We start from the raw sequence: 24,256 nt of genomic DNA, 5'->3' as shown, positions 1-24,256 counted from the left end.
CGCATCCCGAACTGAGACTAATTTTATTTACCTTTATAATGACCTACAGTACATACATGCTAATAACCAAAGCTTTTATTATACAGTATGTACTACATTTCATTTGAGATGAACAATCACACTGCTCATTTCTATGACACTATAGTGTAACTACAGAGGGAATGGAAATAGGGGACAGCCTGCATGTCTTTCACAGCGCGGGAGATGTTGAACTATGTTATTAGAACATTATTTGTAGTGTGTCTTATTTAGTTTTATAATGGACAGATTTAGCAACAATTAAATATGTATCTTACCTCTTCTCCTTTATGTCCTTCTTCTCCTTTTATTCCAGGTTCCCCCTAGAGACAGAAAAAAACCAATATGATTTAAGAAGCCTGCAAACATCAGAAGTTTTTTATTTACATTTTTGTAATTATGGACAATCAAGTCCAATTGTTATCTATATGACCCCCGCACTCACAGGATCACAGAGTTTCATAGTTCTGCACACAACCAAAATAGGAAAACAAAGCGATATGTTTTTGGAAGACCCATAACTTGATTACTCTCCCTGAACATCCAGGAGACTTTTAGGAAGGCTCCCAGACTTCCTTCAGAGCAGGCCACATTTGAGTTTGCCGAAGGTGCGGGATGCCGGCCAACCTCAGACTTTTTTGCATGGTTTTGCCTTATAAATGATTGCCCCTTTAAAAAATGTCCGAGCTCAGCCGGCATCTCGCAACATCAGTAAACTTGGATCCTTTTACATATACCCCATGTGTGTAATACCATTCAATTTACATCTTCTACCAAACTACAGTTTCATAAATCCCTGCTAGAAATGATCCTACAGGTCCATGACCTGTATAAAAGCACTTAGCCTTAGTGACATTTTATAGCATTATAACTGACCTGCAGACAGTATATTATCCTCTAAATGATGTCCTTTAATATTCTATGCCACTGCGTGATAATAGGTGCTAATTAATGGTGTCTGGCACCACTACTTATTTATGAGTCTTGCCATGGACGTCAGTAATATATAGTTAAGTGCTATAGCAAAAGGAAATTCAGAACAATAAATATTGAATTCATTTTCTATTGCAGTTTGCTACAGATTAGAGATGAGTGGTTCGGATTCTGTGGAACCGCTCCAAACTTTAGGGATCCGGGGTGATCTGAGCAGTAGCTCGGATCTCCCTGCCTGCCCCAGACCCTATCCAAGGCAAAGCCGCTAGATCCTGCTGTCGGATCTCGCGGTATTGCCTCGAGCGGCAATTTTCAAACACCCACTGAAAACAATGGGCTGAGCGCTGATTGGCTGAGAGAGCTATACGTCACGGCTCTCAGCCAAACAGCACTTCCTCACTCTCTTCAAGGGGCAAAATGATGCCCCCCATCGCGAGGAGGACACCGCCGACCCACACTGTCGACACTGCCGACCCGCACTGCCAACCCGCCGCCGGTACTAACGACACCAGCAACCACCGCACCGAGAAATCGCTTGTACCCCTACTCTGCCAACACCACCAAAATGAGGACATCGCTGACACCCCTGCACTGCCGACACTGCCGGCAACGCCACACTGAGGATACCGCTGACACCCCTGCACTGCCGACACTGCTTTCACCACTGCAGTGAGGACACCGCTGGCACCCGTGCACTGCCGACCCTGCCGGCACCACCCCACCACACTGAAGACACAGCGACACCCCTGCTCTGCTGACACTACTGCATGGAGGACTCCGCTGACACCACCACACTGCTGACACCACTGCACTGAGGAAATCGTTGGCACCCTTGCACTGCCAGCACTATCGCATTGTAAACACCGCTGACACCTCTGCACTGCCGACACTGCTGGCACTTCCGCACTGAGGACTCCGCTGACATCTGTTGGCATCAACACACTGAGAAAACTGCTGGCACCCCTGCACTGCCGGCACCACTGCACTGAGAACACAGCTGACACCCCCACACTGTTGGCACCACCGCACTGAGGAAACTGCTGGCACCCCCGCACTGAGTACACTGCTGGCACCCCTGCACTGCCGACACTGATGGCACCACCACACTGAAGACACCGCTGACAACCCCGCACTGAGGACCCTCTGTCACAGTAAGTGCACTATTGGTGTATCTATGTATCTAACCTGCACTGTATCCGACCTGCACTGTAACCAGCGCTGTATCTGACCCACACTGTATCTAACCCACACTGTATCTGACCCGCATTGTATTTGACCCACACTGTATCCAACCCACACTGTATCCGACCCAAGCTGTATCTTACCCAATATACAGTATATACCAATTACAGTGTATTTCACCTGTACTGTATCCGACCTACACTGTATACAACAAATTTGTGTGGAAATGGCTGGAAATGAATGTTATTGAGATTAATAATACTCTAGGGACAAAATAAGTCTCAAATTAAGTGATTTTAGTTTTTTTTTTGTACATTTTTGAAAAAAAAACCTCCAAATCCAAAGCCAGTCACGGTGGTTTGGCAAATCCAAATCCAAAGCCGGCCGACGAATTTGAATCAAATCCAAATCCAGCAAAAATGGCCCGGTGTAAATCTCTACTACAGATAACACCATCTTTTTCCTGTGGGACACGTTTCATAAACGTATCACATAGTTTTCACAAACTGATTCTATACTTACAGGAGGACCCTTAAGGCCTTGCACTCCCGGTAGGCCGTGTTCACCCTGGTGACAATAACAGAGAGTAGAATGTTACATACATACAGAGGGGTATTTATTTGACCTTAATGTTTTTCTTGAGTGCTTCAATGCATATACTATTACTATATGCCCCGATAACGATAGCTTACAGGAAAAATAGAGTGCCATTAATTTATATATTATTTGTTTTATACAGTTGTCATGCCTGAAATACTATTCCCCTTATTGCAAATAACTTTTTAATTAGTTGGTATGCAATAAAACAAAATAAATTGAATATTTGTAGTAACAAATAATGAAGTATTTGTTAACACATTCAAGAAAGGTGGGCCCCACAAATCATAAACTAAGTAATTGAATTTGAATATAAAGCAAAGCTGATCCTGGCAGAATAACGGAATCACATAATGAAATGTCCTCAATACACTCACCCTGTCTCCTTGGTCACCTTTCTGACCCTTTGTTCCTGGTTGGCCGGGAAGTCCTGGTTTACCCTGTGAAATGTATAATAAAGGGGGGGAAAAAACCATTATCTAATAGGTAACTGGGCTACAAGGGTTTTGCATGGAATTTATTGTCATTGCAGCAAAAACATTCAGTATAATACCTTCCAATATATTCTTATTGGAGTATAAAGGAGATGAGCACTTTTCTAATGCAACTAAAAGTAATGTGATTTAATTATATTCTTCCTAGTCAGTGGTTTACAAACAACATTTGTTTAAACTCATCAGCTTCCCTGCACCTTACATATATTTGCCTACATCTTTGACTCTTCTCTGGGAGAAGCCCAGAGTGGAGGCTCGGCAACAACTTCGGGGTCGGATTCTGGCTGTCACAGCATTAGGCCCTGTCCCTGTAGGGGCAAAATGCCGTGATTCATGGGTCTGAGTGGAAGGGGCGGGACTAAAGGATAAAAATGGAGCCACAATTATCAGTGCTGGCGGTATGCACTCTTATGTGGGTATAGGGGATTACCCAAAAAATTGTGAGATTCCCGCTACTTCCGTGAGAGTAGGTAAGTATGACCTTACATAGGCAATTATTTTGCACAGTGCAAAAAAGTTTCAAAAGCAACAACAAACAATTGTGCAGACCTGGCATAAACAGCACACCACCCATTTTTGTGTGCATACAGTAATTCATAATTGATTGCCACTCAAGACTACAGTGTCTTATTAAAAGCAGGGATAGGCAGTGGCTGTGAAGCCATTCTAACAAAAGTCTGAGGGTGACAATCTGAAGAACACCATTCCTTCTGACAAATGTTAGAATGCTTATGTTGCCAATATTGGCCTGAACTCAGACTACTAGCTTTAAACTGAACTTATGTATGTCGCCTGATATCTCCTGTCCATGGGAAACAGAATAGACAATTGAATACCTTATTATTAATCAGAAGGTTGAAGAGAAATGTTAAATAATTAGAAATTGAGGTAACTGCCAAGTGGAGCACACAATGCCCAGACAACCCCACTGACAGGCCACATTTTTTTCTCTTCACTGACAACTGGCCACCAAGAGGCATGATCGAAAACTCTGATCGGCAGAGTCTCTGCACTGGATACTGACGGCAGAGGAAGCTGCTGCGCATGCCCAGAGGCAACAGTTGTACGTTTTCCATCTGTTATCAGACCTCTACTCTCCACAGCCATTGGCTTATAAGAAGATATGATGTCATTACCAATGAGTGACTTGCATTGTTGAGCGATAACGCGAAAACGGACAATTGGATCAAAATTTGGATTACACCTCCAGTGTGTAGAATTTAATAAACTACAAAAATGGTCCTGTAACTTTTAACTGTATCTGCTACGGGTGCTTATCTGATAACGCCAAGAACCATGGATTAATATTTACTTACATTAAGACGTCTCAAATTTACAGCTCTACAGATTTACACAATTTTTAACACTCATTTACATTTACAATTGTGAAAATCAGAAACTCCTGTGCGAAGAACGGGCAGAACGGCTAGTCTTTATATAATGCCCACATGAACCCTCGGGTTCATACAGTATATGTATGTTTTAAACCTGACTCTGATACTAGCCAGTGCCTCCCCAGCCATTCAAAGCCACCCAAATTCACACAGTAACATTATTACAGCACCCACCTGAGTTCCTGAAAGACCCATTGGGCCAGCAGGTCCGTTTGGTCCTGGAAGTCCTAAATCAGAAAACCGCTTGTTAACTGCACCTCTTCAAACTAATAGCATTTTACAGTTTTGTCATGAAATGTACTAACCAATGTTTCTGTTTACAATGAAACAGCAATATTATAGAATAACTAACTCAGGCGCCTTATCTGTCCACAGCTATAAGTAGGACCTCAGATATTGTACACTAATTGCATGGAGTACAGAATCATTAGTATATAATAAAGGTTTTGCTGTGCAATCTAACAGGGGTAAGCGTCCTTCTGCAGCCAGACTATTGGTGTTGTACACATAATGAGGTCACCAATTTAATTATACAAATTATAATCTGAAGAGCCATACACACGCAAACTATTGTTTAGATGTCAGGAAACTATTGTTTGATTGTTATGAGTAACGAAGATATGTTTGTTTTGAATATTCTGTAATTATCCAAGCAGATAATTTTTTTTCTTTATTTCATCAATAAATGAAGAGGTGGATGAAAATTGGGCATATGTATACAGTATCATGCTGCCACCTCTTCAGTTGAAGACACTTTGGATTTCATGTAATAAACCTGTGAAAAGATAAGCAAAAAAGTGGATTTTACTGAGATGTTAGAAGTGGCGGCTCCTACCTGACAGTGGTAGGAGGGTCTGTTGCTACCTGTTCATGCCCAGAAAGATGAGAGGAGGAGAGGAGACAGTCAGCCCCTCAGCCATGTGCTAGCACCTGCACAATGGATCTGGCAGGTTCCAGGACTGGCGCATGCGTATTAGCAGTGGCAAGACTGTGCATGCACGATCCCCTGTCTTCTATGGACTGCACTGGTTGCAGCCCATAGAAGCCGGCTAGGGATGACGAGGTGGGAGTAGCTTGGTGCCCCGCTCGCAAATTATCTCCTAATATGTTTTTAATTTTACCAAGAAAAAGTCTACGATCTGTAATGGGAATCTGATGTTATTGGTTTATGTATTTTAAGTTGTTAGTGGGTACATTACATTAATACAGTATTTTGTCTATAGAGCCTTAAATGTAAAGTTTTCATTTCTTTTAGTCGATTCATTATTTCTATCTTTTGGAAATAATTTAAGAAACTTGATTGCGACAATTAGACCAAGATCCCGCAAGCCGGCAGCTGTGAAGTGTCCTACAGCAAGGCATCAAGCAGACTCTCACTACCGTTCAGCGCCAGCAGCCAGTCTGCAGTAGTGGTTAACACATCACGGAGGGTCTGATCCGGACAACAAAAGAGGAGATCGGTGACCCTTAGTTTCCGGATTCCACACAATGGCCATTCACTAAGCCCTCTCTCTCCAGACAAGGCCATGTATATAAGGATAAAGCAGCAGTAGCTGGGAGGTACAAAGAATCTGTGGACTCCGTGGATGGGTAAACAATCTATGTGACCCATCATTTGTGTTATATTTAAATGCTTGCTGCAAACAAATACTGCTGACTTACTAACTTTGAACTAAAGAGCCCCTTTTAATTGCTAACAACCTTACGAATACTGTAGCTTTTTTGATGCTATAGCAATTGCTCATATTAATTTCAGTGGGACTTTTTATTTTTACTGGCCGGTAATTGCTAACAACTGTTTTATATTGTCTCATTCTATGATATTGTTGTTGTTCGATATGATGTACTGTACTTTTAATTCTTGATCAAATTAAATTGCTTAATGCCAGTGCTCCTCTCCACTTAGTGGTTTTCTTTACATAGCTACAGTATATGTATATGGGATTAATTTCTCATATCCTTTCATGTATTCATGTATGTATACAGTATGCCAGTGTGTTTTCTATTGGTTTGCTATTAGTTAGCATCAATGGATTGTCTTATTTGTATCTACCTTGTACCAGGTGCAAAATCTACAACTGGAAACAGGCATATTTATGCTTATACCCAGGGGGTGTGGTGCAACCCGGCAGCTGAAATACCGACGCCGGAATCCCGACACCCGTTGGAATCCTGACGTTAAAACTCCAAAAGGGGCAGGAGACCGACGCTGTAATCCCGAAAGCCGTCATTCCAACCATTACATCAGCCGGCGGGTTAGTTTTAGGGATGGGAAGGGGGGGGGTTAGGTTTAGGTGCCACCCAGGGGGTTAGGGTTAGGCTGCGGGTGGGGGAGTAGGTTTAGGCTGCGGGGAGGGAGGGTTAGGGTTATTCACCCCTAGGGGAGGTTAGGGTCAGGCTGCGGGGGAGGGAGGGTTATATTTAGGCAGCGGGGGTGAGTGGGTAGGTTTAGGCACCTCAGGGGGGTGGTAAGGTTTATTCACTAAAGGGGGAGGTTAGGTTTAGGCTACGGGACCAAAGGGTTAGGGTTAGGGGGTAGAGAAGAGGGGGAAATACCCTCTATTCACCCCTGTCAGGATTTTGAACATCAGAATCCTGGCGTCGATATTATGAACGCCGGGATCCTGGACGCCGGTCATCCATACTGATCCCATGCCCAGGATTGCACTTTACCTTTCCTATGTGAAAATGCCCCATTACATCCCAGTGTAAAGAAGATGCGATTGAATTGCGCACAATTCTGATTTGACTGTACCTGTATGTGCAGTTCTAGAGCATGTGCAGTACAAAAACACACACCGCACGCTCTGCCAAAAGGCATACATTCATCTCTGCCAACAGGCGTACACTCAGCTGTGCCAACAGGCCTACACTCAGCTCTGCCAACAGGCCTACACTCAGCACTGCCAACAGGCCTACACTCAGCTCTGCCAACAGGCCTACACTCAGCTGTGCCAACAGGCCTACACTCAGCACTGCCAACAGGCCTACACTCAGCTCTGCCAACAGGCCTACACTCAGCTGTGCCAACAGGCCTACACTCAGCTCTGCCAACAGGCCTACACTCAGCTGTGCCAACAGGCCTACACTCAGCTGTGCCAACAGGCCTACACTCAGCTCTGCCAACAGGCCTACACTCAGCACTGCCAACAGGCCTACACTCAGCTCTGCCAACAGGCCTACACTCAGCTGTGCCAACAGGCCTACACTCAGCTGTGCCAACAGGCCTACACTCAGCTCTGCCAACAGGCCTACACTCAGCACTGCCAACAGGTCTACACTCAGCTCTGCCAACAGGCCTACACTCAGCTCTGCCAACAGGCCTACACTCAGCTCTGTATCAGCTCCAAAATGTGTAATCACATAGGCAAAGCAAGTCAAACATTCTGTGTGGGTCATTATTGTTACTGTACCAGGGGGTCCAATAGGGCCAGGAGGGCCACGTGGTCCAGGAAAGCCAGACATTACAGTATCTGTAATTGTAGACACTAAATGTGGTTCTCCATCTATAAAAGAAATATAAAGAAGCATAAAGGTGTAAGTAGAAGCTTTGACATACAAGCCATATAAGAAATCATTGAGGAAGCATTGATTATAGGCTGAAACTAGAGATCAATTAAATGGCAGCATAATTTGTGTGAGTAGAGTCTCATTGGAGAACAATGCAGTTCCGGTGATAAAATATTAATGTTTCACTTTTGCTTCACTATCATTATACAACAGAAACCCTGTACCCTCATTGGCCCTCATACCGAGTTGTTCGCTCGCTAGCTGCTTTTAGCAGCATTGCACACGCTAGGACCCCACCCTCTGGGAGTGTATCTTAGTTTAGCAGAATAGCGAACGAAAGATTAGCAGAACTGCTACTAAATAATTCTTTGCAGTTTCTGAGTAGCTCCAGACCTACTCACAGATTGCGATCAACTCAGTCCGTTTAGATCCTGGTTTGACGTCACAAACACGCCCTGCGTTCGGCCAGCCACTTCCCTGTTTCTCCAGACATTCCCGCATTTTTTCCAGACACGCCTGCGTTTTTTAGCACACTCCCGGAAAACGCTCAGTTACCACCCAGAAACAACCCTTTCCTGTCAATCACTCACCGATCAGCAGTGCGACTGAAAAGCACCGCAGAATCCACAGCAAATCTGCTAAGTTTTTAGTTAAATAATTAAGCGCATGCGCCCTGCATGCCTTGCGCATGCGCATTTTGCAACAAATAGCAGCATAGCGAAAATCGTCAACGAGCGAACAACTCGGAATGACCCCCCTTGTCATTAGTTTTACTCACCAACTAGTTGTGCTACCACTGAAGGCATATCGATGGGATATTTACCTTGTGCTCTCAGGCGTACAAGAAGGGGAACCAAGCTCCCAAGATTTTCCAACCCACCACTGTCATCATGCAGTGCCTAGTCTCTTGACTAGACACTGCTACCATCCCATCAGTGCCAGATAGAGGGGTCTATTTACTAAGCTTTGGATGGAGATAAAGTGGATGGAAATAAAGTACCAGCCAATCAGCTCCTAACTGTCATTTTTCAAACCCAGCCTGTGACATGGCTGTTAGCAGTCAATTGGCTCGTACTTCTGTTGACTTTATCTCCATCCAAGGATTTAGTAAATAGACCCCTACACCCTGTGGAGGCCCCAAGGCAGTCGAACTCTCGGGGCCCCCCTCGCAAATTATCTCCTAATATGTTTTTAGTTTTACCAAGAAAAAGTCTACGATCTGTAATGGGAATCTAATGTTATTGGTTTATGTATTTTAAGTTGTTAGTGGGTACATTACATTAATACAGTATTTTGTCTATAGAGCCTTAAATGTAAAGTTTTCATATTTTTTTAGTCGATTCATTATTTCTATCTTTTGGAAATAATTTAAGAAACTTGATTGTAATTTTCTTTGAAGATCAAATGAATATTATTCTGATCCGTTGGCACAGTGCCCCTGAAAGGCACAGGGCCCGTAGGCCAGTGCCTACTCTCCCTATTTGGCAATCCGGCACTGCTCCCATTGTGTAGCCTCATATTCCTATCCCAATCCTTTTTTTTTTAGCACTGTGTATTGTGGCTGCTTTTATTTCACTTAACTCCTATTTTCTGCCAAGATAACTAAATATGAGACACCTAGAGCACTAATAATCTATGATACATTAGGTTACTAAGAGTTTAACTGTAATCCTGGTGTAGCAGCACCATAGAATATTGTGTAATTACATATCACCAATGTATCGCACAGTGCTGATGTTTCTGTTATGTAGAATATACTGTATGACATTTTGCTATATAGTATAATGTACAAGTTTATATACACTCGTTTTCTCCACTATTTTCTCAACTTTATTGGTTATCACTGCATTCTCATCAATTTGCAGTGACTATTTACTAACACTGCTGTTAGTTTAAACTTCATATTAAGGAATAGTTTACTCTGAACAGATAGAAGCTAACTGTTCAAAAGAAATAACTCAAGTGCGCACTTAGGAGGGGGCTTACAGTTGCCATTTTGCGTTTGAGCGCCTGAAGGGCACACTCACATCAATTGTCTGCATGTTCCTATAAGATACATGAAAAAACATCACCAATACTGTTCACCACTACACTTAGGCTATATTTACTAAAGTGCAGATTTTTAGAAGTGGAGATGTTGCACCTAGCAACCATTCAGATTCTGGCTATTATCTTCTAGAAGGTGCTCGATAAATGATGACGTAGAATCTGATTGGTTGCTATGGGCAACATCTCTACTTCTAAAAACCCACCCTTTATTAAATATACTCCCTAGGGTTTACTGGCAGTCGCTCTACAGGTAATGCAGAGGCAGCTGCAGACAAATCACTTTAATTGTCCGCTGTGTCTTTTTTCTACACTAAGGGGGTCATTCCGAGTTGATCGCTTGCTAGCAGTTTTTAGCAGCCGTGCAAACGAATTGTCGCCGCTCACCGGGGAGTGTATTTTCGCTTTGCAGAAGTGCGAACGCCTGTGCAGCAGAGCGCTAGCAAAATCTTTTTGTGCAAAACAAGACCAGCCCTGTAGTTACTTATCCTGTGCGTTGATTCTAACAATGGTGGGATGGCTTTTGACGTCACACACCCGCCCAGTGAACGCCGAGCCACGCCTGCGTTTTTCCCGACATGCCTGCATTTTTCTAAGCACTCCCTGAAAACGGTCAATTGACACCCAGAAACACCCTCTTTCTGTCAATCACCTTGCGGCCGTCTGTGTGATTGGAATCGTCGCTAGAACTAGTGTAAAACCACAATGGACTTTGTACCCATACGACGCGCGTGCGCATTGCGGCGCATACGCATGCGCAGATTAGCAGTTTTTTTCACTGATCGCTACGCAGCGAACAACGGCAGCTAGCAATCAACTCGGAATGACCCCCTATGTGTCAAACACAGTCAAACAAACATTGCATACCACACTGTTCCACAAACAGTGGCGCATAACAGAGCACGGGGGTAAATTTACTAAGATTCGTATTTCACCTGTGTCTGATTGATATCAAACACGGATGATATCGTTCAGACATGGGTGTTTAAAAAAACAACAACAAAAAACGTTTACTATGATCACGTGTCTTTCGATGGTGTATATACTGTAGTCGCGTTTGACTGCTGGGATTGCCAGCAGCCAAACACTGTGAGTGTGAGTATGTACTGTATGTGAGTGTGAATGTATGCTTTATTAAAGTTGTGCTTACTACTGTATGTGTGTGTGTACTGTGTTTATTGTAATATTTATTTTATGGGTGGGACTACAGGTACCAGCAGGACCTTTAATGCCCTGTATGCTGGAACTTGTGGTTCTCCAAGTACCAGCATGGGGGGAGGCTTGCTGGGAGCTCTAGTTCCACCTGTACAAGACAATATTAAATCTTATTTTTACACATGAAAGTTATGTACTCGGCATCCACCGCCCAGGGGTGCCTAGCATAGCCTCAGGGCTTCAGTTCTGGCCTTAGGTGCACTGGAGGGGGGAACCACTTAATTGGAGGGGGGAACAACTCCTCCAGGGTGCACCGGCCAGAGCTGACTAGTTGGGGGGTGGATAATGCTACGGATGGCAGGATGAATATAAATGTGTCCCCCAGCTGTGGTATTACCTCCTTGGCTAGTGGAGCCCGGTTTTGGTTTTAAAAATAGGAGGATCCCTACATATTTTTGCTCCTGTATTTTTGGAACCAGGACCGGTCCAAGAGCCCGGTGCTCATTCTTTAAATACAGGGGAACCCTAAATATTTTTTGTCATTGCATTTTTGGAACCAGGACCGGTCCAAGAGCCCGGTGCTGGTTCTTTAAATACAAGGGAACCCTATCAATTCCCTTCCCACCCCCCACCCCCGTATTTTTAGAGCCAGGGCCACATCAAAGAGAAACTAATTTAACACAGAACTACTGCGCAGATCTCACTGATCTGTGCAGGCTTCTCTAAACACGCTGCTGACAGGGGCCTCTACTTGAAAAGTGCCCTTTAATCTGAGTTTGCTCCATTCACTGGTGTGTTTGCAGAAATGATTCTAGGTAATTCCCGTGTTTAAGTGAAAAGTACATCCGAATCTGGCCAATGGTGTATTTGATCGTATGTCCATATCCACCTGTGTTTTGTACTTCTATCTATTAAAATTTCTTTACTAAACTAAGTAAAAAATGCCCTAACACTCCCTTGTATGCCAACTCGTACATACACAGAGCTTAGTACATTTACCCCCCGGAGTCAGGGGGCTCTGTGCTAGCCTCTGAATTATGGACCTGCACCCATAGTTGTACTTTCAAGATCGGAGTTTGGCACTGCCCTAGTCATCCCTGGTCTAGTCTACAGCATGCCCCTCCTAATGGACCAAATGTCTTCTTCCATAATGCCATATTTTTTATTTTATAGACTAATAAAAAATATATTTACTGCAGTATACTACCAAAAGAAAGTATTATTTCTTACAACAAAATCATTGTATAACCGATGCAACCCATCATGAAGTGGGAAAGCCCCAAGAGTGATAAAGTGATTCATAATATGCATTTCAGCATCTTAGGATTCCTGCAAATTAGGCAACTACTGTATTGGCGGAGGGTGCAGCTGTGGTTTATGTAGTATGAAGAATACAAGCATGTGCCATAAAATAATCATGAAAAGTGGGTGAGCATCATGAAAGAGCAGATACTCACTTTCCCTCTCTGAGTTAGGCTGTAAAGAGTACAAAACTCCCTCTGGAAAAGAGATTGGGATGGCAGGTAGTCCAGGTGGCCCTGGAGGGCCTGGTGGTCCTTGTATTCCAGTTTCTCCAGGAGCTCCTTTTGGCCCTCGAGGTCCCATAGGTCCTGGTGAAAAAAAAATATGTTCAAAATACCTTTTATTGGTAAATAGATTTTGCAATGTTCCTACTGTATCCTCCTACTAAAGTTATCATATGTATTGCAATGAAAGAAATCTTTAAGGTCCTGCCAGGGTGCATTCTACTGTGCCATCCGCCGTACGGGGCATTATGGATTTTGGAAACTTAGAGACATGAAACCCATCTGGTGGTGATGACTAGTGGTGGTTGTGCCTGTGCACAATCTTTTTATGTGAACCATGGGAAAACTTGATCAAGCATGGAAGGCCTTAGAGGCATATCTGTTAACAAGTTTCACTCTGTAGCATCCCTTACTAGAGATGTGCGGATCCAAACCAAACCAAAACCCAGTCCAGATCCCCTGAGTAGATGGATGTGATCCAAGCCGTGTCCCAGTTTGGATCTTGCTGTGGTACTTAATTCGGATTTTAAATCCAAACTTTGGGTTTTGGATTGCAAAAACGACATGATTTTAGCTGTTTTTATCCATTTTTATCAATGAAAATTGATTTTTTTAAATCGTTTTTAACCAAACCAAAAACCAAACCCAAACCAAAACAAAATGTTTGAGGGTGGTTTTTCCAAAACCAAAACACAATGATGAATTAGAACCTAAACATGGGGGTCTGCGCACATCTCAAACCATTACTTGACACATCCTCTCAGAATAGCAGCTGCTATCGATTCTAGGATCAAAGAGTGGAAGGGGATGACATTTATATATGCACTTAATTTATATTTTTGTACTGTCACATATTGTTTTAATTATTTTAGTGTGAATTGTACCTCTTCCCTCCCATTTTTTGGTATTTTATTATTTTTGCTCTTGGAAGTCTTTAAAATTGCTGGTTTAATTAGCTAAAAGCTATAGTACATAAACTGTGACGCTGATGAGCTACTTAATTTACTTTGATGTTATTTGCATTGTGTTATTCAATCATTTTTATTTCAATCTAATACAATAAGAGGTGGGCCTGACAGGCCCCAAGGGGCCCGTAAATCCCTCCCGTGTTATCCCGCGGAGATCCGCTGCTCACTTGGAGTTGGCTCCCAGTTCCATCTTCCCGCTGATCCCAGGCTGCTCGCTCCCCACCGACAGATATCTCACAGTGGGGGACATAGAGAGAGAGTGCCGCCATCGATTGATAGGGAGGATGCCCCCTCAGGCCCATACCCAGTCCTCTGGCAGACTGTCTCTACGCAGTGATTGTAGTGTGACAGCTGCCTCCCCAGCACATGCTGCTCTGCTCGTCGCTATGGTGTGAGAGAAGAGAGAGAAGGTGCGCTGTCGTCACACTCCCGGGGCGCAATCGAGGGGCCCACAGTCAGCGCATTCATCGACCATAATGAGTCCGGCTGACTCATTGTAGAACGCCGCTGCTGCTGTCCTTAACAAACAATTAGGCAGTGGCCTAGCCTGAAGAAAGAAGTTAGGCCCCTCCCCACCCCTCCTCTCAAATCCACATCACTGTGACTGTGAGCGCTGTTGGTGTGTGGCGCGGCCGCTCCTGATTGACTGCCGGTCTGCGGCAGATTTTAAATAGTACCGTCAGAGGTGTATCTAGGGGTCCGGGCGCCCCTGGCAAAGTAAGAGACTGGCGCCCCCATATTTGAAATAGGGAAGGCGCATGTGCAAAAAAGGGGCATGATCTTGTGGGAAAGGGACATGACCACACAATAGTACTCCCAATTAAAATTACGTTTCACAGTAGTACAGTAGTAATCCTTGTCACAATGTGGAGAAATCAGCAGTGGCTGGCGCGGCCAAGGAGGGGCACCGCCCGGCAATGCAACCCGAAGCCAGGGGGTATAATCAAATATTAATGGCAATGAAAAGGTATCTCTGCTCGCTACCTAGTAGTTGTGATGTAGTGATATATTAAGGATAGTATTCTATTAGTTTATTTTTAGTTTTTTCACTGTGGTGCATTGCAGTGCCGACCACCGCTGCCAGCTCCTGGTTGCTGTGTGAACCACCTGCCCTGGTACTACCACTACTAAGTGATTCCACCCCCTGGCCAAGACAACACCAGGAAGCGCCCCCTCCTCGGCCAGTGCACCTGGTGAGTGCCATCCTGGTCATGGGTACTGTAGATAACCTCCTGTCCCGAGCACATAGCCGTAGTCCCCACATCCTTCCAGCATAGAAGTAGTCCCCATTCCCCTCCCAGCACATGGCCGTAGTCTCCATTCTGTTCCCAGCACACAGAAGTAGTCCCTATCCCCCTTCCAGCACATAGCCGTAGTCTCATCCCTCTCTCAGCACATAGCCATAGTCTCCCCCCAGCACATAGCCATAGCTCCCATTCCAGAACATAGCCATAGCGCTCATCCCCCTCCCTGCACATAACCATAGTCTCCCCCCCCTCCCTACACATAGCCATAGTCTCCCCCCCTCCCTGCACATAGCCATAGTCTCCCCCCTCCCTGCACATAGCCATAGTCTCCCCCCCTCCCTGCACATAGCCATAGTCTCCCCCCCTCCCTGCACATAGCCATGGTCTCCCCCCCTGCACATAGCCATAGTCTCCCCCCTCCCTGCACATAGCCATAGTCTCCCCCCTCCCTGCACATAGCCATAGTCTCCCCCCCTCCCTGCACATAGCCATAGTCTCCCCCCCTCCCTGCACATAGCCATAGTCTCCCCCCCTGCACATAGCCATAGTCTCCCCCCTCCCTGCACATAGCCATAGTCTCCCCCCTCCCTGCACATAGCCATAGTCTCCCCCCCCCTCCCTGCACATAGCCATAGTCTCCCCCCCTGCACATAGCTATAGTCTCCCCCCCTCCCTGCACATAGCCATAGTCCCCCCCCCCTCCCTGCACCTAGCCATAGTCACCCCCCTACCTGCACATAGCCATAGTCTCCCCCCCCCTCCCTGCATAAAGCCATAGTCTCCCTCCCCTCCCTGCACATAGCCATAGCCTCCCCCCCCCTCCCTGCACATAGCCATAGTCTCCCCCCCCTCCCTGCACATAGCCATAGTCTCCTTCCCCCCTCCCTGCACATAGCCATAGTCTCCCCCCCCCTCCCTGCACATAGCCATAGTCTCCCCCCCTCCCTGCACATAGCCATAGTCTCCCCCCCTCCCTGCACATAGGCATAGTCTCCCCCCCCTCCCTGCACAATGTCTTCCCCCTCCATGCATATAGCCCTCTCCCGTCAAAGAACATATCTGTAATACATATACCTAGTGTGATGAGCTGGGCATCACCTGGGCTGAAGGATCGCACAGTAGGCAGGAACACCACACTTACGCACCGCACCACACCACACCACACCACACCACACCACACTTTCTGAACAAGCTACCCTTGTTTGCAGGAGCTCCTGACGGCAAGGGCTGCTGGTAACTGTAGTTTATTTTCACTTTCTTCACTAGTGCATTGCGGTGCCGAACACCGGAGCCTGTTCCTGAGTACTGTGCGATTCTCCAGCACAAGAAATGCCACTACTAAGTGATTCCTCCCATTGGCCGAGGGTGGCGCCCCCTCCTTGGCTCGCGCCCCTGGCGAGTGCCATCCTGGCCAATGGGTAGATACACCCCTGAGTGCCGGTCATAGGAACCGCACCAAAGCCGCCGACCACAGCCTCCTCTGCCTGCTGCGCCACCACCGCCCTCTGCCTCCTCCTCCACTGCACCGCCACTGCCCTCAGCCTCCTTGCTGCCACCCTCAGTCTCCTCTGCACCTCCGCCAACTCCCACAGCCTCCTCTTCTTCTGCATCATCTCCAACGCCCACAGCCTCATCATCCACCGCACCGCAGACCACAGACTCCTCCGCACCGCCGCTGCTCAATAGGTCATTTTACCCAGCTGCTTTTCTCTTTCCCTAGTCCCTACTGTATGCTCTTACTGTCCCTCTCTCTGTCACTCTCCCTGTCCCTCTGTCCCTCTCTCTGTCCTTCTATCCCTCTCCCTGTCCTTCTGTCCCTCTCCCTGTTCCTCTGTGCCTCTCCCTGCCCCTCTGTCCCTCTCCCTGTCCTTCTGTCACTCTCCCTGTCCCTGCTGTCACTCTCCCTGAATTTTTGTCTCATTCCGTGTGGCATAATGTGAATTTTGTCTCACACTGTGTGCTATAATGTAAATTTCGGCTCATACCGTATGGCATAATGTGAATTTCGGCTCATACCGTGTGCTATAATGTGAATTTCGGCTGATACCGTGTGCTATAATGTGAATTTCCGCTCATACCATGTGGCATAATGTGAATTTTGGCTCATTCTGTGTGCTGTAATGTGAATTTTGGCTCATATCATGTGACAAACTATGTGGTATAATGTGAATTTTGGCTCATCCTGGGTGGTATAATGTGAATTTTGGCTCATACTGTGTGCTAGAATGTGAATTTCGGCTCATACTGTGTGCTGTAATGTGAATTTTGTATCATACCATGTGGTATAATGTGAAAGGGACACCAGTACTAGATAGTATAAGGGGTCCTAATATTGCTCTAGCATCAGAAGATGGCATTAGTCTGTTTCTTGTTGTAGCATATGGGCTACATTTCACATAAAGTACCGCCAGTGGCCGGTAGACCATACATGCGCAGTCCCGATAAAGGTGTGAAGAGACCACTGATGCGGTCACTTCACTCCGAGCATATCTTGGGAACGGGCTCCTTTCTGGTCTAAAATGTAAATTTGGCCACCAACACAGTAAATACTGTAGTCAGTAATATTGATCACAATGTACAGTAGTTGTGGTAGATACTTTACAACAGAAATGAGCTGCATAGATTAAACTGAGTTCCACCCACTATGGTTGTTTTTTTCCGGAAAGCTTGGATCATACGCGAAGTCCAAGTTTTCTGGGAAAATTACATCTTGCCATATTTTCAGATCTGAACTTTGTGGGAAGAACTTATTTGCTCATCTCTACTTTACAGAATACAAAAAATAGGCTTCTTTCTAGATTATAATATGGAAGAGAATATCAACATTAGAGTAAGCACCAGATTTAGGCTAAGAGATTGCTGGTACCTTGGGGCCCAGCAGGTCCAGCTTCCCCCACTTCTCCTCGGTCTCCTTTTGATCCAGGTAAACCAATAGATCCAGTTGATCCAGGTAGTCCTGGGATTCCTGGCAACCCTGTAAACAAGGTCACAGAGAGATTTTAAATACATTTTTAAAATATTTATAACTAATTAGGTTCGTTCTGTCATTGTATGAAAATGTACAGTACAGAAAAATCTGTTATATTGTTAATTGTCCCTACATGTGTACTGAAGACATCCATAGGCAATGGCATACGAATATGATATCCCAAGCTTCTTGTTTTATTATTCAGCTGATTTTTGAATCCAGTAGATTAACTTCCACCTCTAAAGGTAGGTACACACTTGCCGATAAAGTAAACAATGTTGCTCATTTTGCCCTTCCTGAGTGACGTTGTTTACCATACCGACCAGTGTGTATGCTACCCAACGACGAGTGATGCGCGGCCCCGAAGGTCATTAACAACCCTCGCTGTCTGCTGTGCATGCAATTTGGACTGTCGTCCAACAACTGCATGCACGGCCGGGCCACGGCATGATGTCACTGAGCAATATCGTTTGCATATCGCACAGTGTGTACGCACTGCCGATGACCGCCCCAGCAGGGAAGGGAACACACTAGGCGACGTTGCTCATAGAGCACATCGCCTAGTGTGTAATCACCCTAACTCCATCTCAATCTTTTTTTTTTTTCAGTGTCTCAAACATCTATCAGCCAACTGATAGCTGGTCGCGTTCCCGTCCTACTACAACTCCACGTTATTCCAAAGGTAGGATATACTGATACAGTAGTTGCTGTGAGCAGGATCTGTCAGCAGCAAGTGAAGGGGAAGAAGAAGTGTGTTTATAATATGCCACGTATCTATCAGTGTCCCCAATTTATAATATCATATGCCATACAGCCGTGTCCACAATTCATTATATACTATATAGAAATGCCGTAACTTCTGTAATATGACACACACACCCTGCCAGCACTCATTAACACACACAAACAAACACACACACACATATACACATCCTGCCAGCACTTATTCACACACACAACACACACAGAGCTTCTTATGTGAGTGTCACCATTGACACATTGGCTTCTGGAGGAAAGGATAGGACTGGAGGAGAGGGAAGGGGTGGCCACCACTACTGCTGACTCAGCCACACCGACAGGTGACAGTGCAGTACCGAGGGCTGGCAGAGTTCCAGAGGCTTGACGCCTTGGTAGCTTCGGCCCTGGTCATCAGTAGACCAGTAGATGCTCTGTTCCTGGACTTCCTCTTAATTTATTATTGTCATCACCTGTGTTGAAGTAGTAGCTTGATAAGAAAGATGTTTCAGCACAGGTGATGGCAACCATAAATTAAAAATAGAAGTCCTGAAACAGAGCATATTGTCCTTCCTGGAATAGTTAATGTTGGGAGGTACGACTGAAAGAGATAGCCTTCATTTTTTTTTGTGAGTGGACTCAGTGGCGCCCCCCAGTGGCTGGTGCCCCTAGGCAATTGCCTAAAGCTGTCTAATAGTAGAGACGGCCCTGAGTATATTTGACAGCAGATAAAGATCTGATGTCATTAGGCCCTTCCCCCACTATGACAAAACACTGGTTAATGGGTGTGCATGGAGGGGAGTGGCTAAAATTATGCAAATTGTGTCATTAAGCCCACCCCCTCCATACAGCGCCATGATTCCCCTAATTATCTCTCAATCCTGCCAGCTTCACTAGGAAGTGGGTGGAATGTGGGAGAGCTGCCTACTCTTCCAAGAGAGTAGGCAAGTATTTCTTGAGACCTGATCGCTGCTGTGCGTTTTCGCACAGCAGGCGATTATTGATTGAGTGCGCATGCGTATACACCGCAATGCGCATGCACGTCGCCAAACAACAGGCATCGCCAAACAGCGACAAGCTGGTACGAAAATTTGCGATCACACAGCCATTTGCAAGCTGACAGGATGAGGCCGTTTGTGGGTGGTAAGTGACCGTTTTCTGGGGGTGTCAGGGAAAACGCAGTAGTTCCCAAGCGTTTTCAGGGAGAGTGTGTGATGTCAGCTCCGGACCCGATCAGCCTGTTCTCATCGCTGTAGGAGTAAGACCTGGGATGCGCACAGACTGCACACATTGCAAAAATCATTCGATGGTGAGTGAGGTGCGAATGGATTTGCAGCCTTCCGCTGACTGATGGACATTTTTGCACAATGTACACATGCGATCGCACACTTGCACGGGGTGAATTTACACTCCCTTTGGGTGGCGACTATCAGATCCCAGGACAGTAAAATTAGCAGCCCAGCGATCAGGTCTGAATCGGGCCCAATATCTGGGATGGGCTTGCATGTTCTCTCCATGTTTGGGTGGGGTTTTGCTAGGTGCTCTAGGTTTTGCTCACATTCTAAAACATACTAGTAGTTTCATTGGCATCTAAAGAAAATAACTAATATGAATTGTATGCCATAGAGTTTAGACTGTAAGCCTAAGCCACACTGGTGCAGGGACGGATGGGAATATCACACAGCCATGGATAAAAGCTAACTGGTAAAGTATGGAGCTGGCAATTAATATAACCTGACAGAAGTTACTGTATATCGCTGACTACATAGAAATATGCTATGTTTATATTTATGTTATACAGTAAGTATCCAGCAAGTTACAGTAAGTGCAACAGTTTTGTTCTAAGGAAAAAAGGTAAGTTAGAAAGAGCTGAATGTCTGTTCAATTACAAGGAAAATCATATATACAAAGTGTGTGTATATGTATATAAATATTTATTATGTTTAAGAAAACAACTATCAAATGTATACAGTGTCAACAAACAGTCACAAGACTGTTACAATGTACTATATATAGTAAAATTACCATGTTTAAAAACTGAGGCACTAACAGAACTTAACACATCTTACAGTACTACATTGTTTTATTGTTGAATTGTTCAGTTTTTTAATAGCTCATTTATGTGACTGAATGTTTTTTATACCTTGTGTACCAATTTTATTGTTGACTTACTGTTTCAGTCATGTATTATTCTTTATAATACCATAAAATAAAATAAATTGTTTACAAAAAAACTGAGACACTAACACAACGCATGGTATATACAATATATTTGCAAGTAATATGCATGATCTACAAGAATAACAAAAACATGCTCCTTTTACCTCGAGTCTTCTTTTCTTCAATTTTATCTCCTTTAGATTCTGTTTAAAACAATGTAAAGCAATGTCAAGTTTCTTCACTTGTCACAGTGTTTATTTCAAAACAGTAAAGGGACACTATCTACATCAGAGATTTTCAACCTTTTACAACTCGTGGCACACTGAACAAGATTTAAATATCGCCAAGGCACACTGAAATATAATGGTGATGCATGGTGCAGCTGCGTGTCCTAGGATGTCATGTCGCAGCTTCTCCATATGTAACGCCAGAGCCACATCTGAGGAAGACAGAAGAGCCCAACACTGCCCAGGCGCAAAATAAGAACTGGTTCTGCAACCACTAAACCCACCAGTATTGATTGTTCCAGGCCCTCAGTAACGGCAAAATACTGACGGGACTGACTCTGCTTCTATGGCGGCACACCTGGAGACTGCTCAGGGCACACTAGTGTGCCATGGCACAGTGGTTTAAAAACACTGATCTACATATTATAGTGTAGGATAAGCACCACTACATTCTGTAAATAAAGTAAAATAGTATACATGTTTATTTATTATTGGGTTCCAATAGGGAAAAAACAGATATTCCGTAGGTACCATAGGCAAACGCAGGGGGGTTTCTAGTTGCCTGGAAAACCCCCCTCCTCTTGGCAAGTGGTTCAAATTATAACAACTATAGCAATGATTAAAATATGAATATGAATATGAACGTAGCTGCCAGGAAGAAAAGTCAGAAGCCTTTCCATGAGGTGGGAGAATGTGTGCTTAGAAAGTGCACTTCTGTCTACTACTAGTTCTATTATGTTTGTGTATTTATTTATTATGGTATGTTTAACATTTTCCTGAACACTTATCTTATTTATATTGTTTAAATGTGTTTGATATAGCCTATACTATAGACCACCTATAGTGTTAAATATTAATACTGTATGCCCATATCCATTGTATAAAAAGTACCAATGTTCAGGGTCATTACTAGGTACTTCTACCACTCCCCCAGACTCCTAAACTTGCTCTGCAGAGTGGGAGATTATGGATTGCATTTGAAAACCCTCCTCGAGAAATCCTGCGTTTGCCACTGGATACCTACAGAAGTTAACAAATATCTTTGTATCCTTACAGTCCCTAAAACAATGCTTCATTCCTCCTGAAAAGTTATTAAATGAAAAGCTAATGTCTCATGTTTTACTCTTTGCTTATCCTCCTTGACCTCTGTGCTGCTTTTGACACTGTGGACCACCCTCTCCTTCTGCAACTCCTTCACTCCTTTGGTCTGCGTGATACTGCCCTCTCCTGGCTGTCCTCCTACCTCTCTGACTGTTTCTTCTCTGTATCCTCTCATGATTCCACCTCCCCCCCACTTCCACTAACTGTTGGTCCTTTTCTCTCTCTATACCGCCTCTTTAGGTGAACTCATTAGCTCTTTTGACTTACAATATCATCTCTATGCTGATGATACTCAAATCTACCTTTCCTCCCCTTCTCACTCTCACAAAGCCCTCATCCACTCCTCTCCTATTTACATCTCTGACCTTATTTCCCATTACACTCCCACCCGTCCTCTTCGCTCTACTAATGCATGCTGCCTCTCCTGCCTACTGATTGCCTCCTCCCACTTCTACCTCCAAGATTTTGCACGTGCTGCTCCCTTTCTCTGGAATTCTTTACCTATCCCCCTCAGACTCTCCACCTTTCTACAAAACTTCAAATGGGCTCTCAAGACCCACTTCTTCACCAAACCCAGCCTAATCTCATTCTAAGGCCTCTGTGGCCCACGCTCACTATCTACCCCATCTGTGTCACCCCTGTCTGTGTGCCCCTCGCCATTAGAATGTAATGTACGCTCTCACAAGCTGGGCCCTCTTCCCTCATGTGCTTTTACGTCTCTTACTTAATTTATCTTCTTTTCAATACTCCCTCTACCGCCACTGATACTTATTTCAGTGTTGTCTGCTGACACAACTATGTTTATATACCCTGTACTTTTTCTATATTGTATTGAATTGTAAGTCACTGTCTTCTTGTTTTGCTTATTTGTTTATGTACTCTGTAATTAGGTGCTGCGGATCCCATGTGGCGCTTATAAATAAAGGATAATAATAATACTGTATACCTGCATGCCTTTGTTATTTCATAGAACAAAGCAAAGGTACTGTGACAACAGATATAATTTTGCTTATTCTTCAAAGATATTCTAAAATGACCTGAACAGATTTGTTGGTACCCCTTAAAAATAATAATAAATAACTGGATTATAGTGATATTTCAAACTAATGTATGTCTTAAATTAACATCAGACATGCCTTTAGGGGGACATGTACTAAGCAGCGATAAAAGTGGAGAAGTAAGCAAGTGGAGAAGTTGCCCATGGCAACCAATCAATGCTCTGTATATTTTTATAGTATGCAAATTATACATGTTATGTCAATGCTAATTAGTTGTCACTGACAACTTCTCCACTGGCTTAATTCTCCCCTGTTATCGCTGCTTAGTACATCAAGTCTTCTAATCAGTCATTCAGCCTATTAAATGGAGAAAATTAGTCACTCTGCTGTTTGGTATTATCATGTGCACTGAACATGGACCAGACAGCAAAAAGAAAATTCTAGACAAGAACATTAAAGGTAAAGGCTATAAGACCAGTCCAAACAACTTGATGTTCTTGTGACTACAGCAGCAACATTATTAAGAAGTCTAAAGCCCACGGGACTGTAGCCAGTGGTGACACCTGGTGCTGCCAAGAGCACCAGAACGAGAGTGTGGCTTCAATGGTAGGGGGCTTCATTTTGTGGATGTCACTATAGGGTATGGCCACACAAGAAGCCCCCCGGATACATCACTCCATGGGAGTGCCCAGCAACTCCAGAGATACTGGCTTGCCCCCTGGAGACTCATGTCAACACTGCTGGCTCATTCTCAGTAACAGGAGCTGAGTGCTGCAGGATAATGTCACACTGCAGCACCCCCGTCCTGTAACTGCAAAGGAGCTGGAATTTTGGTGTCACCCCTTGGAAGGGTGACACCTGGGTGTAGGCCCCTTTATAACACATTTGACTGTCGTCTACCTCTCTGGATGTGGCCGCAATTGGAAAATTAGCCCCAGGTTAAACAGAAGGATAGGAAGAATAGTAAAAAAAAAGGGCAAGGTATGTCAGTGTCTGA

General features: G+C 44.6%; 1 protein-coding gene across 1 annotated transcript in view; it reads right to left on the bottom strand.

The window, feature by feature from the left end:
- COL26A1 (collagen type XXVI alpha 1 chain) overlaps window positions 1-24,256 on the bottom strand; it is a 783,134-nt gene that overhangs the window by 6,942 nt on the left and 751,936 nt on the right. The window contains exons 6-13 of the mRNA XM_063956052.1: window positions 21,098-21,136; window positions 17,937-18,044; window positions 12,787-12,939; window positions 8,032-8,124; window positions 4,793-4,845; window positions 3,108-3,170; window positions 2,656-2,700; window positions 297-341 (exon numbers count right to left, since the gene is read on the bottom strand). Of these exons, the coding sequence (XP_063812122.1) occupies window positions 297-341; window positions 2,656-2,700; window positions 3,108-3,170; window positions 4,793-4,845; window positions 8,032-8,124; window positions 12,787-12,939; window positions 17,937-18,044; window positions 21,098-21,136 (599 nt within the window). The remainder of the gene's footprint in view (window positions 1-296; window positions 342-2,655; window positions 2,701-3,107; window positions 3,171-4,792; window positions 4,846-8,031; window positions 8,125-12,786; window positions 12,940-17,936; window positions 18,045-21,097; window positions 21,137-24,256) is intronic.

This window comes from Pseudophryne corroboree, chromosome 2 (assembly GCF_028390025.1).
Source record: "Pseudophryne corroboree isolate aPseCor3 chromosome 2, aPseCor3.hap2, whole genome shotgun sequence".
Classification (NCBI taxonomy): Eukaryota; Metazoa; Chordata; class Amphibia; order Anura; family Myobatrachidae; genus Pseudophryne; species Pseudophryne corroboree.
This window is presented reverse-complemented; position numbering and strand designations above follow the sequence as displayed.